General features: G+C 59.2%; 1 protein-coding gene across 2 annotated transcripts in view; it reads right to left on the bottom strand.

Moving 5' to 3' along the window:
* The window catches only part of SORCS2 (sortilin related VPS10 domain containing receptor 2), a 488,954-nt gene that overhangs the window by 11,545 nt on the left and 460,215 nt on the right, over positions 1-17,194 (bottom strand). For both annotated transcript variants that reach the window (XM_014855228.3, XM_070506280.1), the window contains exons 15-23: positions 15,471-15,591; positions 14,339-14,472; positions 13,420-13,548; positions 10,660-10,831; positions 5,521-5,707; positions 4,757-4,890; positions 3,462-3,585; positions 2,316-2,428; positions 1,722-1,847 (exon numbers count right to left, since the gene is read on the bottom strand). In XM_014855228.3, the coding sequence (XP_014710714.3) occupies positions 1,722-1,847; positions 2,316-2,428; positions 3,462-3,585; positions 4,757-4,890; positions 5,521-5,707; positions 10,660-10,831; positions 13,420-13,548; positions 14,339-14,472; positions 15,471-15,591 (1,240 nt within the window). The remainder of the gene's footprint in view (positions 1-1,721; positions 1,848-2,315; positions 2,429-3,461; positions 3,586-4,756; positions 4,891-5,520; positions 5,708-10,659; positions 10,832-13,419; positions 13,549-14,338; positions 14,473-15,470; positions 15,592-17,194) is intronic.

The raw sequence follows: 17,194 nt of genomic DNA, 5'->3' as shown, positions 1-17,194 counted from the left end.
GGAAATGCGGGGAGCTCCCGGAAGCCCCCAGCCCCAGCGGTGGTCAGGGGAGGCTTCTCGGAGGCAGAACACCAAGAAGAGGACAAGGTGGTGACCCAGGCCCAGGGGTGACCCCACACCTTGGGGAGGGAAATCCAGGAGGCCATGTCGCTGGATCTTGGGGTGGGTCAGGGGTGGGCGCAGCTGGGGCTGGAGAGGACAGTGGCCCGGAGGGCCGCCAGCCCGTGGACTACAGGCACACTCCTATTCCTTCAGGATCCGGGAGACGGTGACAAACACGGGGGGGGGGGGGGCTTGCTGGCAGGCGCCTGGCGCACAGTAGGGCTCCTGTTCCTGTTCTTCCCTGTGTCCTGCAACCACCACACCATCTAATTCCAGAACATTCCTATCATCCCAAAGGAAGCCCTGTACCTGTCAGCAGTCACTCCCCCTCCCCCACCCCCAGCAACCTCTCATCTGCTTTCTGTCTCTATGGATCATTCTGGACGTTCCAGCTACATGGAGCCACACACTGTGACCTGCTGTGCTGGCTCCTCTCATTTAGGAGGATGCTTTCAAGGTTCATCCATGTTGTAGCGTGTCAGCGTGTCGTTCCTCTTCATGGCTGAGCAATATTCCATTCTCTGGACTGACCACATTCTGCTCATTCATCTGTGGAGGGACGTCTGGGTTGTCTCCACTTGGAGCTGTTGTGAGTGAGGCTGCTGTGGACGGCCATGTGCAAGTTTTGTGTGGACGTGCGTTTTCAGTTCTCCTGGGCACGTACATGGGGTGGAGCTGCCATGTCCTCTGTGTGGAACTTTCTGAGGGGCCAGCGGACTGTCTTCCACATTTACAGCCTGCCCCGCAGTGCAGGGGCTTCCGTTCCTCCACGCCCTCATCAGCTCTAGTCATTGTCCGGTTTTTGTTTGTGTTTCTTTGCTGGGAATGGTTCGCTCTGAGCTAACATCTGTCGCCAGTCTTCCTCTCTCCTCTTGCTCTTCTCCCCAAAGGCCCGGGACGTGGTTGTGTACAGTTGTAAATTCTTCTGTGTGAGCCACGGCCACAGCATGGCTACTGACAGATGAGCAGCGTGGTTCTGTGCCCGGGAACTGAACCCAGGCCACTGAGGCAGAGCGCACCGAACTTTAACTGCTAGGCTACCAGGGCTGGCTCCAACGCCTGCTTTTGTCAAAGGTTTAGAGCCACCCTCGAGGGAGGGAAGAGGCTCTGAGTCATCTTTGAGTGCCTGTCCCAGGCCTGTCAGGTGGCAGGGCTTCTATGCCCTGGATGAGGGCCGTATTTGGAAGCCGTCCTGCGTGATACAAATGTTTCTAACTGGATAGGGGCTGATTTCTGCTCTGTCCTGAAACCCGTGCCCTGACTGTCCCCAGACGCTGCTCACCTGCATCTCTGGGGCCCCAACATGTAGGTTGGGATGGTGTGACCAGCTCCAGCCAATGAAATGGGAGAGGAGGTGGCACTACCTCCCTGGGAGGTGGTCCAGCTCTGGGGCCTCCATCCCCCCGTCCCTCTCCCATCACAGTGACCTTGGAAGCCACATGGGTCCCAGAGGGTGAAGCCACAAGGCAGGGGAGGGCCAGCTGCCAGAGTCAGACAGTGATTGGTGAGAAAGGAGTCTTTATGCAATGTGGAGCCACTGAGGTTTGGGGCTTGTCGTGAATTGCCAGCGCACCCTCGGCCATGCAGGGAGGACCCGGGCTGGAGGCCGCAGGACACACCTTGTCACTGGTGATGCTCCTCTTCCTCGTGGGCCTCGGAGAGGGCAGGAGCACGTACAGGTCAGCCAAGGTGGGCAGCCCTGGCCTCACCACGGTCACCAGTAGCTCCTCGGGGACGCCGGTCTCCTGTGGGGACGCAGACGAGCCACTCTGGTCCTCATGCCTTCCCAGTCACCTCCGCACTCTGGGGCCCCCAGGAACACCCTCTCTCCCCTCTTGGCCTGTCCGAGTCCTGGCCGCCCGTCCTGCAAGCCATTCCTGAGCCCTGTGCACCAAGGGGATGGCCCCGAATCCTACGGCGCCCTGCTCTGCCCCTGCAGCCCAGCTCTCCTGCTCTCCCCACACCAGCCTCTACTCCGCCAGGCCTGCCGCCTCTGCTCCGTTCCTCACACCGTGACCACGCTGAGCAGGCCTCTCCCTGGCTAACGTCCTCCCAGATGTCAGGGCTCCTGACCATACGCCTCCCTCAACCCACAAAGCTCAGCCCACGTGGGCCCCTGTCTCCTGGAAGGCCCACTCCATCCCCCTTTATCTGGGGGTCCTGGGGCCCCCGCGGGAACTGGGGAGGCGCTGGCATTAGAGGGCTGGGGGCACCTTGGAGAGGAGCCGGGTGACCACCAGGCCGACGTCCTCTCTCCACTCAGGGGTGTTGGGGTTGTGAGCGTCCAGGGCCCTGGAAAACTGCAGAGGCACCACCTGGAACTGATCTGGAAAGAGGCAGACAAGGCAGCGGGTCAGCCCGGGACGGCCCGGCTGGGCTCCCTCCGAGGAGGGGCCACGCGCCTTGGGTGGTCTGGAACTGCCCCTCGGTTGGATCCTGTGGCCCACTTTTGGAAAACAAGAGCCCACTTTGTGTGTCAACAGCCATCCTGGGCAGCGCCCACTTCACTGGCTGCCATCTAATAACCACAACAATGACGAAGATGATGATGAAGACAGCCACACTGACCGGGAGGGAGGGCCTGCCGCGTGCCCAGCCTGCCCTCTGAGATTCATCCCATTAACTCACGAGGACATACACACCCCGCAAGGTTGGCCTCCCATCCCCCAGGGATCCACGGACTTCGACTGGGATGGTCCCCCCACCAGAGTAAGAGTCCCCTGAGAGCAGAGTCCCCTCCTCCTCTTTCTTTCATTTCCCAGGGTCCCCAACTCAGAGGCCTATTCTAGAGCCGCAGGAGTGAGAAGTGCCAGTGAGAAGCGCCAGCCCCAGGAGCCTCCTTGTGGTCTCTCCGTGGCTCTCCCAAGCCTGGTTTTTCCCACGTGCAACACGGGCAGAGGCTTTTCAGGGATGAGCCACTCGGGGCCCCAGTGCTCTGGCAGCTGAACTCGGCACCTTCCAAGGAGGTGAGGACTATCTCAGAGCTCGGGCGCAGGGCCTGGGCACAGTTTGCGAACGAAGGGACGGCCACAGGCGATCCCACTGAATGTTGAACTGACAGCTGCTGTCCACAGGAGAGGCCATTCTTAATGCAAAAGGAGTTTTCACTGGTGCGATGATGAGGGCAGCAGCAGGCGGGGGTCTCCCCCATTCTTAGGACTAATTGTCTTCTGTAAATGTCTCCTTCGAGGGGCTCAGAGCCCCCAGGGAGCGCCGGTGAATGGGACACGATTCAGAACAGGATGCTCAGCAAGGGCCTCCCCCAGTGACCAGGGCACACGGCTCACACCCCACGCAGCCCGGCCCCTGGATGGAGGTGGGTGGGGGAGTGGGAGAAGGTTGCCGTCCCGGGGACTCACCCAGCACGCGGACCACCCTGGAGTCCTGCAGCACCGAGTTCCCGCAGGCAGCCTGCACCGTCACGCGCACGTCTCCCGTGTCCGCAAACCGTGTTGCCACAGAGTTGTCCAGGGAGAGCAAGGGCTGCGGGAGCACGGGGGGTCAGGGCCGGGCTGGGGTGAGGGGCCGTGGCCACCTGCTGCCCAGGCCACCCGGGGACCTCGGCACTCCCTTGCTCTCTGGAGAGATAGGGGCAGCCCTCTGGGAGGGAGGGTGCAGACAGCAGATCTAAGCTGACACACGGCAGGGTCACAGGTCCCCGCACACGGCCGTCCCGAGCCCCTCCTTCCGCGTGGACGGTTATAAGGCCTGCCGTGGCTGCCAGCTGGGCCTCCACACCCCATCCCAGGTGGTCTTCCCAGCACCACACTCAGCTGTGGCTGCTGTGAGAGCCGCGACCCCCTCATCCTTGGACCCCCCTGCCCGGCTCAGCACCCATCCCAGGGGTGGAGCACGCTCCTCAGGATTGGGGGGCAGTATGACCTTGGATCTTGCAGATGGGGAGACAGAGGCTCGGGGAGGTGCAGGCCCCTGCCCGAAGAGCTGGGCCGGCAGCTGTGGCTGAGCTGAGATTCGAACCCAGAGCCGGAGCCCCCGCCTTGACCCTCCCCGCTCCAGCGAAACACTCTCCAGAGCCTACGAAACTCTCTCGCCCGGGCCTCTGTGTCTGGGCCCTCAGGTGCTGTTTGGGGTCTTTCCACTCGGGGTGCAGGGCTGTAGTTTGCTGAAGGAGGATGCCCCTCCTTGGGTCTTGAGGCCCCCCCAGCTTAAGGGTGGGCAGCCTGGCCCGCAAAGGCCTCAGGACCTCCCGCCGGCATCCTTCCTGTGGGCTCTGAATGAGGCTCCTGAGATCGGGTCCAGTACCAGTGACCCCGCCTCCATGAAGCCTTCCCTGGCCACGCCTTCACCCAGCCTAGAAACTGCCTCGTGTCTCCTAGAGCTCTCAGACACCTTGCCTGCCCACTTCCTATAACACTTGTCACACCCTTACTCGGGTCACCTACTCTGTTCACATCTCTTTCCCAGGGGAAAAGGCAGGGTCTGGTCTGATTCATTCTGTGTCCACCACACTCGGATACGGCTGACACAGAGCAGATGCTCAGGGAGGCAGGAGAGGATGGTGTGCTCCTGCCTCAGTTCCACTGCGCCACACTGTGTCCTGCCCAGTACCTGGACCAGTGTCCCGTCCCCACATTCCACCCCAGATGGGAGCCTGCAGTAAGGAGGGGATGCAAGGCGTCCAGGGCCAGCGAACCTGCAGGCTGTGGCCGATCCACCAGTAGAAGACGGTGAGGTTGGGGTTCGGAGGCAGCAGCACGGCTGTGAGGTTCACCTCCTGGTTGATGCCAACGACAGGAACCACTTCGAGGTAGAGGGCCTGCAGGGGGGCTGCAGGGTCCAGAACAAGGTCAGGGGTCAGAGGGCATCAGGGCAGTGGGCGTTTCAGAGGCTGCTTATTGGTCACTGTCACCATTGACTTCATCATTGCCACTGCCACCCCCATCTTCATTACCATCATCGCCACCAACACCACCATCACTACCATCATCACTATCGCCATGACCATCACCAACATCATCAGTACCAGCAACACCACCATTACCTCTACCACCATCACTATCACTTCCACCACCACCGTCATTATCACCACCATCACCACCACCACCGGGACCATCACTGTCATCATTACCACCAACACCACCACCACCATCACCACCATAACCATGACCACCATCACCATCACCATGACCATTATCATCATCATCAGCACCATCACTATCCCCTCCACCAGCACCACCACCTCCACCATGACCATCAGCATCATTACTACCAACCCTACTGCTGTGCAGACCACCAGGAGAGTGGATTTGAGCCCAGCCTTCCTGCCTCCCTGCCCTTGAGCCCGCCATCCCGAGGACAGGGACCTGTGGCAGCCCGAGGGCCTCCTGAACTTCCCGAGGACCAGGTTCTCTCGGCCACAGGGAGGGATGCTCAGCCTCGAAGGGGTGATGGACTTACAGTTGACCTGGACAAAGAGCACCGCCTCGTCGTGCCCTGCCGTGTTCTCCGCCCTGACGGACACACGGTAGATGCCGGGGCTCTCATAGCGGTGCCGGATGGGTTCCCCGGTCAATGTAAGGTTCATGTACATGGCCTTGAAGCCGTCCCCCAGGTCCACCTGGTACTTGGTGGTCAGGACATCGCCCTGCAGGAGACACCGTGAGGCTACTTAGGAGTGGACCGCAAAGCTGAGGGGCCAGCGGTGGGTCACACTCTCATTCATTCCCTCACTCCTTTGTCAATTGAATGGACCTGGGGACCCCAGGCCAGCAGATCGAGTTCTGCCCTGGGGGCTTCCAGCGTGCCCTGCCAGGAGGGTTGAAGTGGGAGGCCGGGGTTACATTTTGTTTGTTTGTTTGTTTGTTTGTTTATCTATCTATCTATTTATTTATTTATTTATTTATTTAGAGGAAGATTAGCCCTGAGCTAACTACTGCCCAGGGAGACGGCCGAGGCCTGGGCCGGGAGCCGGGAGGGCAGCATGCTGCAGTAACAGGCCTAGGAAGACAACATAGGAAGACTCAAGCCCGTCCCAGGAAGAGACCGTGATTTCTCCTCCGTGACGCTGGGTTCCTGAGTGTTTCTCTCATCCCATTCTGTGCGGTGCCAGCAATGACGCTGGGATGCAGGGCCTGCGCACGGAGGAGCTCCACCAACCGCCACCTCTTCCTGGCAGAGTCACCCGCCTGAGCCGTTTACAGCCCGTGCGCTACCCTGCCGGAGCATTCGCCTTCAAATGGCTGTATTTTCCTCATAGGGTTGTGGGAAATAGAGTCAGGGAAACAATAACTTTTTCAACTTTATAGCAAGAAAGAGTTCTCATTTCAGTCTCAGATCCTCCCTCCCTTCCTCTCTCCCTCTCTCCTCTCCTCTCCCCTGTCATCCCTTCCTATCCCCCATCAGGACCACGCAGAGACCATACCCTAGGGGTCAGGAGGGAACAGGACCCTGGCTGACCGTTTAGCAATCCTCTTACCTTGCACCTGTCAAGCCTTAAACCTGACAGAACCCTTTAACATAAATTATGTTCATTTAACTTTCTCCACAAATGCAGTGTCATGGGTTGAATAGTGTCCCCCCCCGGAATTCGTGTCCACCCAGAACCTCAGAAGGGGACTTCCTTTGGAAGCCGGGTCTGGGCAGGTGTACTCAGTTAAGACGAGGTCACCCTGGAGTAGATGGGCCCTAATCCCGTGACTGGCATCTTTATAAAGGATGGGGAGATACGAATCGCAGAGGAGAAGCCGTGCGAAGACGGAGCAGAGGCCGGGGTGGTGTGGCCACAAGCCCAGGTGCACGGGAGACCCCAGGATCTGGAGAGGCAGGAGGGACCCTCCCTGGTGCCCCAGAGGGAGCCCGGTTGCCAGCGCCAGGCTCCCGACCGTGGGAGAAGTGAGCTGGGCTGTTTGACAGCCACAGCGTGCGAGCATTTGCTCCGACAGCCTCAGGAACCTTCCACGGTGGCATTCTGTTGTCTCCACTTCGTGGGGCAGAGGACGGAGGCTGCGTGAGTCCAGCGCTTGGTGTGATGGCTCGCCGTCTGCGGTCGCTCAATTTAAAGGCCTCCCAGGTGCAGGGAGGAGGGGGGTCTCCGGTCTCACAGGCTCCTGGACGGACGGAGAGGTTTTCCATCTGCTTCCTCGGAGGCAGAGGCGCCTTCGACTGGCGTCAGGACGTGGCCACCTCAGGCAGGGTGCCACACCACACCTCTGGGGCCCCGTGTTCCTGTCTGACGTACACTGAACTATTGAAACATTTTATTTAGTCAAAATCACTCATCACTTCAGGAAGTACATCCTCATCCACCGTACATCCTCAATGTCAAAAAACTGGAGTTCAAAGAGGAGGGGGAGAGAGAAAGGAAGAGCCTGTGGTCCGTGACACCGCCGCAGCCTGGGGTGGGTGGCACGCAGACCTGCCTCGGCGAGCTTGTTTCCCACCAAGCACTTAGAAAACTTAAACCCTTTATTCTGTGACAATTGTCAATTCACATATAATCATACGGAATCTTACAGAGAGACCCGTGTCCACTGTACCCAGCTCCCCCAGTGCCTACATCTCAAAAAATGGTACTATCACCGCTCGGATATCGCCCTCAACCCAGTGGGACACAGAACCAGTCACCACAGGCCCCTCCTGCTGCCCCTTGACGGCCACGCCCACCTCCCCATCACACCCCCGGCTCCCTGGCCCACAATCTGTCCTCCACGTCTATAACTGCGTCACTTCGAGCTGTCCCATCCAGGGACTCAGACAGCAGGGAGCGGCTGCGATCAGACGATTCACGAGAGTCCCCCAGGTCACGGCTGTGTCGGCGATCTGCTCCTCGTCCTTGCAGAGTGGCGTCCAGGGCACGGATGGACCTCGGCGTGTTGAACCGCTCACCCCTGGAAGGGCATCCGGGTTGTTCGCGGTTTCTGGCTATCATGAAGACAGCTGCCATGAACGTCGTGCACAGGTTTGTGTGTGAGCACAAGCTGTCATTTCTCCGGGATGAACCGCCCAGGAGTGTCACCATAGAGTCCCACGGTGGTTGCACGTTTCATTTTTCAAAAAACTGCCAAACTGTCTTCCAGAGCGGCTGCACCATTTCCCCTTCCCACCAGCACGTGTGAAGGATCCAGGCCCCCGCCTCCTTGCCAGCATTTGGTGGTGGCCCTGTTTTTTATTTTAGCCGTTCTCACAGGTGTGCAGTGATCCCTCATTGTGGTTTAATTTGCATCTCCCTGGTGGCTCATGACGTTGAGCATCGTTTTACCTCCTTATCTCCCATCTGAACACCCTCTTTGATGAAACGCGTCTTCATATCTTCTGCCCATCTTCTGCCTGGACCGTTTGTTTTCTCCTGGTGAGTTCTGAGTGTTCTTTCCACATTCTAGGAGCTCGTCCTCACTGGAGATGAGGTTTGTGCACATTTCCTCTGTACTCGGCCTTTTCATTCTCTTAACAGGGTCTTTCTCACAGCAGGAGTGTCCAATTTTCGTGAAGTGCGGTTTATCAAATTTCCTTTATGGACAGTGCTTTTGGTGTCAACCCTAAGGACTCTGCCCAGCGCCAGATCCCAGATATTCTCCCCTATCTTTTCTCTGAAAGCTTTAGTTTTCCGTTTTCCATTTCAGTGTGTGGTCCGTGTCGAGCTGGTCTCAGGGCTGAGGTTCTGGTCGAGGCTGGTTTTTACTGGCTGCTCATTTCCTGAAGATCATCCTCCTCCACGAGCAGCTTTCGCCCCCGCATCAAAATCAGCGGCGTGTTCCAGTGTGTCTGCTTCTGGGCTCTCCGTCAGCTCTTACTGTTAATTCTCAGGTATTCACAGAACCTGGGCCCCCCTCAATCCAGCACTGTTTCCACGCCCGGCTTGGTCTGTGTGTGAGGGCGCGTGTGTGACTGTATGTGTGTGTCGGTGAAGAATGTGTGTGAGCTTGCACGGTGTGTGTACCCTCCCGCAGCCCTGTTCCCACACTCCTTCCCCAGGATCTGAGGAGGAAGCCAGGCGTCTTCCCGGCAGTGGTATGTGCGGGAGAACTCTCTCTTCCAAGAGCGTCGTTCAGTGGCTCCCTCACCTCTGGCTGACCCGAGCTGCATGCCTGCTGCACCCAAGGGTCCGGCCCCCTGGGGTGGTGGCGCTGGCAGGCTTGCCCCTCTTGGCTCCAGTTGAAGGAATCCACGGCTGCCACTGAGTTGCTGAGATGCCAGGCTGTAGGGGGCAGCAGATGGCCATTTTTCCTGGAAGTCGGTCCCGTAACTGAGGGCAGCAGCTGGGTTCACTCTGAGGGCCCAGGTGGCCCCAGGAGGTGCAGTGGGCTTCGTCCTACTGCCGCCCCAAGACACAGTTGTGAACAGAGGCGCCCACCCCTCTCCCAGGGCTGCCCCCAAGGTCCAGAGCGAGAATCTCAGGGCCAGGCTCAATTGGCACAGGGACCCGGACAGGAGGGACCCAGAGCCTGCCCTGGGACAGGCTCAGGTCTGGGGGCTGCAGACCAGGCACTGTCACATGGAGCCCCTAGGCCTGCGACCCAATGCCAGCTCTGTCACCTGTGTGGCCTGGGGTGAGTGACTGCACCTGGCTGAGCCTTGGTTTCCCCAGCTATCAGGAGCGTTGCCAGGAGCACACCCTGTGCAGCTGGGGGAGGAGGAAGGAGGCGCCGACTCGTGGATGCTCACGCGGACACCTCTGCATCCCCTGTGGCCTCAGTTTCCCTGTTTGCACTAGACGAGAGCCCTGCTTTCCAACCCCAAGACCTGTGTCATCATCTCCCTGCCCAGCCTCGGCACCGTATCTTGAATGACATCCTCTAAATAAAGCACATGTGGCCATACAGCAAAAAGTTCACAGCCGTTCCCCCGGGGGAACAGGAACTTTGGTGATATTTGTATTCTTGATACTTTTTATGTGTTTCAAATGTTCTACAATGAGTATCGATTATTTTCAAAATCAGAAGAAAACAACACTTGTGCTTAAAGTAGAAAAGAGAAAGATTAGGAGACTGGGAGGAAATTTGTATATATGTACATTTGAGTGTGTAGGTGTCCATACACACATTATCTGGCCATATCTACCCACCCATATCTACAGCTGTGTGCTATCCATGTATGTATGCATGTGTCATCCATCATCCATCTGTCACTTTATCTATCAACAGGATTTATCTCTGATTGTGGGATTATAAGTAATAGATTTTTTTAAGCTTTCTGCTTTTCTTAAGATTCCAAATTAACTAAATCAATGTAACTGGAAGTTTAAAAAATGTTATCGCCCCCACAGGGGTGAGTCAACCTGACGTCACAGTCCAGTAAACACACACACGCACACACACCCCTGTACCCCCCACACACACTACCACGCGTGGAGGTGGAACCTGCCTCCCGTGGCCGCGCTGCTGCGCTCGGACGTCTCCTCACGCCCTGCTCTGCGCTTGTCTGTTTTTCTCTTGCTTTTTCAGGGTGGCCTGGACTAGGAAGGGGCTTCCGGCCGCGGTCCCCCCCCCCGGCAGTTTGGGACGCGCTGCTCTGAACTGCTGGAGGCACGGGGAGCCCCTGCCCACACACCGGCCCCCCACCACCCAGAGGCCCGGCACCGCGGGAAGCCGCCCCGCTCACCTGCTCCTGCCGCACCTCGAACAGGACATCCTCTCCGGGCCGCACGGCCACCGCCTGGCCGCGGACGCGCACCTGCAGGCCCCGGGGCGGCGTGAGGGGGCACTGCAGCGGCGTGGGGCTCTGCTGCAGGTCCACGCCACCCTCACACGTGTTGGACACGACCTTCCGGTACCTGCGGTCAGAGAACGGGTCAGGGTTGCACAGATGGGCAGGGCCGGGCTGGCTGGTGACCTCCATGCTCTGCCTCCCAGCCTCCTCTGACTCCACCTGACTGCTCTTACGGCCCCAGGTTAGAGACGAGACGACAGGCTCGGGTGGAATGACCAGGAACGACAGGACCTGCTGGGTCACCCCGCGTGTCCCGGGTCTGATCATATTACTTATAATAAAGATTATACCTGTGGTTATTGGTGCCAAGGGGCTGAGGAAGGGGGCCAGTCTGGATTTCGTGGCCTTGCTAAGAAACGTGGGAGGACAGCCCGAGAGGGGCCGGGTTCAACCTTGGCCTTGCCGCTGAGGCGCCCTGTGGCCGTGGGCAAGCGTACCCTCCCGGGGCTCCGTCCCCATTCCCTTGAGAGAGCTGGACCGGATGATGCCTGAGTCATCGACTCATGCATGTGGCATGTGCTTACTGAGCAGCTACTGTGTGCCAGGGACTGAGGTGAGGGCCAATCACACGGTCCTGCCCTTGCACAGTGGACTGTCCAATGGGGGAGCCAGACCTCAGCAAACCGTCCCCCACATCGAGGTACAGTCATGACTGTGACAAATGCTGGGATGGGGCAGCACCTGGGTATCTGGTCCCTGAGAAAAGGGCTTTCTGCTGAGACGAGAAAGGTGGGCAAGAGAGGAAGGAACAGCCAGACAGCAGGATCAGCATGTGCAAAGGTCCTGTGGTGGGTGGCCTGAGCCAGTGTGGGGAGCAGGTGTGGGATGAGGCTGGGATGGGCTGGTGGGCAGAGCCCAATGGGCCCTGGGAAGCTCTTTGGGAGACCACGGGAAAGCTCAGGCAGTGTCAGCTCACTTCCCCCTGAGAGGTTCCTGCAGGCGACACTGGGTCTCTGGGTCTGGGAAGCTAGCTCACTGCCCAACTGGCTGGGCCTGCCTGCCTCCCCGAGCCTCGTGCCTGGCCTTCCCTCACAGCTCAGCCACTGAACATTCAGAAGCTCATCATGCAAAAACACCTTTGATTAGTTTGAAAGAAAATGTACTAAGAGCTACCCCCCACAGCACCTTGGTGCCCAGAGTGTGCAGATGGCACGAAATGAAACTCTTTGCCGTCAAGATGGATCCTGGCTCTGATCCTTTAGACAAGAATACCTGCTTGCCAAGCCCTGGTGGGCGCACCAGAGTGGCTGCTGTGGCTACCTGATGGAGGGACGGATGGATGGATGGATGATGGAGGGATGGACGGATGATGGAGGGATGGATGGACGATGGAGGGATGGACGGATGATGGCTGATGGACAGATGGATGGATGATGGAGGGATGGATGGATGATGGAGGGATGGATGATGGATGACAGATAAATGGGTGGATGGATGGATGATGGATGACAGATGGATGATAGATGGACAGATGGATGGATGATGGAGGGACAGATGAATGGGTGATGGATGGATGGATGATGAATGGATGACAGATGGATGGATGGTGGATGATGGATGATGGATGACAGATGGATGATAGATGGACAGATGGATGGATGATGGAGGGACAGATGAATGGGTGATGGATGGATGGATGATGAATGGATGACAGATGGATGGATGGGTGGATGGATGGAGAATTAAATGGAGAGATGGGTGACTGGTTGGATGGACAGACGGATGGATGACAGATGCATGGTGGGCGGGTGGATGGCTGGCTGGTGGGGTTTGTGCCGCTGAGGCCAAGCCTGCGATTTCGGTGCTGGCTCCTCAGGCTCTGCCCCGCCGCATGCGCAGGGTTAGTAACGGGATTCTCTAATAAGCCCATAGGCTTTTTCCTCTGTCTCAACACTTCTTTAAAGGGAAATGGGGACCTTAAGATGGAGCATGCTTGGGGCCTCTTCCAGCTGCAGCTCACAGCTTTTGTGTACCTAAGGTTTTTGTATGAAGTGACTCATTTAAAAACAACCCCTCAGCCTCTAGGGGAGAAAAAGCATCGTAATTGCTCTTCACCCTCACGCACAGCTGGTGTTCACCACCCCACACGCTGAAGGCACGCCTACTATGTGCCATGGAGCTTACAGTCCACCATGGAGGACAACTGGCTGAGTGACGACAATAACCCGGACGAGTGCTACGACAGAAGTAAGCTCTGGGCTCAGGGCGCGTGGTCAGGGAGGCCTTCTTGGAGGAAGTGCCATTCAAGGTGAGACCAAAAAGGAGTGTGAGCTCCTCCGGCCCAGCTCAGGGCTGGCTCGTTCCAGGGTGGCAAATGGGGAAGGGTCCTGGCCCTGCAGGGGCTCAGAGGACCAGGAGGGGGCATCATTTCCCTGGGTGGGCTCAGCCCCCGTGCAGGTGTGAGCCCCGAGGTCCCCTGGGCCTTCTCGGCCCCTTGCTCTCTGCTCAGAGCCTGCTGAAGACACCGCCTCCCCCCAGCACTTGCCCCACGGGCTCAGACTAGAGAAGCCTGTGGGGCCAGTGACCCTCAGGACCCGGCAATCAGGACGTCTTCAGCCCTGACTTCTCTTTCCTGATTCCATGTGGGGAGCCGCGGGCGCCAGGCAGGCAGGAGGCTGGGGGTGCTCGTGGCCCTGCCCCGGCCGCACTCACCCGAGACTGCTGGTGTAGGTCTGGCCCAGGACACAGTCGTCGGGGGGGGCCAGAGGGTTAAACCAGAAGTTGGCAAAGCACTTGTTGGCCTCAGAGTCTGAGGACGGGGAGCGCTCAAATCCGTAGTCGCTGCGGGAGGGAAGAATTGCGGTCAGGAGCCAGGCTCCGGCAGGGGCCTCACATTGAGGGCCGACTAGGCACCCATTTGTGGGGACACCCAGGAGAATCCACATGGCCCTCTCCCAGTAGGTGGTGGGCCTGAAAGCTGACAGTTGTGTTCCAGGTGAGAAGGGATACAAAGGGGATTCTGGGAATGCACAGGACAGAGTTAAGTCCAGCCTGGTGTCCTGGAGGGCTGCCTGGAGGAGGTGAGCTGACTCTCAAAGGATGAGCAGGAGATAGTCAGAGGAAGAGAGGATAGGGCACTACAAGCTCCCCTCAGTGCTGGTGCAGGGGATAGAGGTGGAGGCGGCTGGAACGTGAGGGGAGCAGGATGGGGGTGAGGACAGCTGGGGGCAGGCGGGTGAGCTGGAACTCGAACATTCTCCCGTGGGCGGTGAGCAGCCACAGGGGTTCTGAGCAGGGCAGGGAGTGGTCAGGGGCTCTCGGCAGAGCTCCTGGACCAGGGAAGGGTCCGGCTGGCCAAGCTGGTCCCGAGACGCCCTCCCTGTTCCCACTTTCTCCCCACCTGCCATGAGCGGGCGCCGGTGGGCGTCTGAACCACACGCCCTTGAATTCTGTAGCCCCCGAGGGCAGGGCGGGTGGACCCAGTGACTCCGTCCTGACGCACGGCAGAAGGCAGAAGCAAGGGGGGCAGCGCCGAGACTAGGTCACAGCCCAGGTGCACCACCCCGGGGACAGCGGCCGCCACTCCGCGAGGCCACCAGGGTGGCCCTGATGGCGGCGGGCGGAGCCTCACCAGAGGAAGTCAGAGGGCCGGCAGGCGCACACGCGGGACGCCAGCGCAGACGTGAAGGCCCTCCCCTTGATGCACCAGGACGAGGGCTTCCTCTTCCGGAAGCTTCTCTGCTGGCCCATGATGCAGCGGTCACCCTGCAGCAGGAAGGTCTGGTGAGGGGCTGCCCAAGGGGGCGACGCTCCGCATCGGCTTGTCTGCTGACCTCACCCGCCCCGAAAACGGCCGCATCCTCCACCCCCTAGCAGCCGCCGGGACAGGGGGTTGTCCCCTTTTACAGAGGGGTAAACCGAGGCCCAGAAGGGGAGGCACGTGCCCGAGGTCAAGCTGGGCAGCCTCCCTCCCACCCCAGCCACAAGCATTCATTGAGCACCCACTGCGTGCAAACTCCATGGGGGCCTGGGGGTCACAGGGCTGCTGGGAACAAGGCCCTGTTAGATACCGCAGGCCTCCCGGTGCCAGGCCCCACGCAGGAGCCACGGCCCCGGGGGCGCATGTGGACACACAGTAGGTCCTCAGGGGACGATCCTAACAGGCACTGTGGCAGTAACAGGTGCAGGGTCCCCCCAACAATTCCAGAGCGCCCCCCCTGAAATCCCGACCTCCCCCATCCCACCTGGGGTAGCATGACCTGCTCTGACCCTGGCGGGGGCCACTGAGCCCTTGTCTCCTCGCTCCGTGTGGGGAGCACACATTGTGCTGGAGAGACGTTTGCGTGTCTGAGCGACGGGTGGGGCTGCCCGACCCGCTGCCGGGTTAGGATACAGACACACGCCCTGCCCCACCTTCCTACGGTCCGGACGATCCTGGCCCCCGGGCACAAGACTCCACGGCCGCAGTGGGGCCTGGGGCCTGCCCCTGCGTGTGACCGGGACCCAGCCCCAAGCAGCCCCGGGAGCCAGGAAGGGCAGGAAACCCTGCAGAAGGACCGGACACCTCAGGGCGGTCGGGGTTCTGGGAAGGCCTCTTAGAGGAGGGGAGGCCTGGTGGCCTCGCAGGATGGGGACTCTGGCAGGCAGAGGGGGTGCGTCGGGATACCTCCACCAGCCTCCTGCGCCCGGCCACCTGCACCGGCTCCCCTGTGCCCGCCCACCTGCACCTGGCCCGCCAGCGCCCACCCCCTGCACCCGCCCACCTGCAGGTTGGCGAGGTCCCAGGAGCTGTAGTCCTCCTCGCTGCACGGCCTGGAGAACGAGGGCCGGAAGTCCACCTTGACCAGCTCCCAGTCAGAGCGGAAGCTGATGTGGCCGAAGACGCTGCGGGCGGAGGAGGGCAGGGGAGGAGGCCACCTTACTTGGGCCCTGTCCCCACAGTGCAAACCGCTTCCCTCGGCCTCAGTTCCTACCTGCGCAGTGGGCCCCACCATGCCTCTCCTCCCGTCCATGATGTGCTGTCTGGTCTAATCCACATTACAGCTCAGTGAGATGAGTCCACCCCCATTTTATAGAAAGGAAAACTGAGGCACAGAGAGGTTCAGTAGCTTGCCCAAGGTCACACAGTTTGTTTGTGCCATTTCTTGTCCGTCACCAGTCATCTGCTGAGTGACTTCCATGGGCCAAGATTCCTCCCTCTCTGAGAAGGCTGCTGCTTAAAGAGTTTTCACCTGCTGCTCCGGATACTTCACACTTGGGCTCCAAACACCACAGAAGAGAAGCCCAGCCTGCACTTCTGGTCCTTCTCTAGTCCAGCCTGCAGCACTTGGGCCATATTACCAGAGGTTAAGCATCTGAATGAGGGAGGTGATGCACCCTTCTCTGGTCTTGGTCCCCTTCCAAGCACACCGATGGGCTGGATACTTGGGGGAGGCCAGTCACCATGTGAAAGGATGCAAACCCCGTTATAGGATAGTAGTTGAGAAAGGTCTTGGAGGGTTTTCTTGGGGACATGGCGGCTGGATCTGAAGGTCCTAGGCTGATATTTGACGAGGAGTTTTGGCTCTATAGGACACTTCTGAGCCAGGCAGGCCTGAGATGACGCCCGTTTACCACATCTGCGACCTTGGGCAGGTCTATTCCATCTGCGTACCTCAGTTTCCTTGGCTTGAAAATGGGGGTGTAACTGCCCTTTCAGGATCGATGGTGGATTAGTGATGGTTTGTGTAGCATGCTGGCACACAGTAGGAGCTTTACACACATGCACACGCTCGTGTGTGCCCCTATACACACTCATGTGCCCACACACTCACACTCGTGTGCACATATGCTCACACATGACCTCTACTCCCCAAAACACTCCCACAAAGTAGATACTACTATCTTCTTTTTTTTTTTGAGGAAGATTAGCTCTGAGCTAACATCTGCTGCCAATCCTCCTCCTTTTGCTGAGGAAGACTGGCCCTGAGCTCACACCCGTGCCCATCTTCCTCTACTTTATATGTGGGACGCCTACCACAGCATGACTGGACAAGCGGTGCCATGTCCACACCCAGGATCCGAACCAGTGAACCCCAGGGCCGCCGAGAAGTGGAACGTGCAAACTTAACCGCTGCGCCACCGGGCCGGCCCCTATTATCTTTCTTTTACAGAGAAGATCTTGAGCCTCCACGGGCGCCGGGGCCTCCTCTGGCCCTCACGGCCCCTGAGCCCCTGTCTCGGGCTTGACCTTTGTCTGGGGTCGGTGTCCTTGTTCCCCGTCCTGGGCCGATCGCTCTCCACATCCTGTGCCCTCCTTCCTCCCCGTCTGCCCACAGCCTCGGGGTCTGGAGACACCACAGGGTCCCCTGCCAGCCCCTGCCTTCTGCGTGTGTGCATTCTGTCGTTCAGTCGCCAACGATCCCTTCGTGCTTCTGTCCTCTGGCGGGTGAGGCCTGGAGCGGGCGGGCGGAGCCGGCGGGCGGGGACTCTTTTGCGGCTGGTGGAC

The sequence above is a fragment of the Equus asinus genome, chromosome 3 (genome assembly GCF_041296235.1).
Source record: "Equus asinus isolate D_3611 breed Donkey chromosome 3, EquAss-T2T_v2, whole genome shotgun sequence".
Lineage (NCBI taxonomy): Eukaryota > Metazoa > Chordata > Mammalia > Perissodactyla > Equidae > Equus > Equus asinus.
This window is presented reverse-complemented; position numbering and strand designations above follow the sequence as displayed.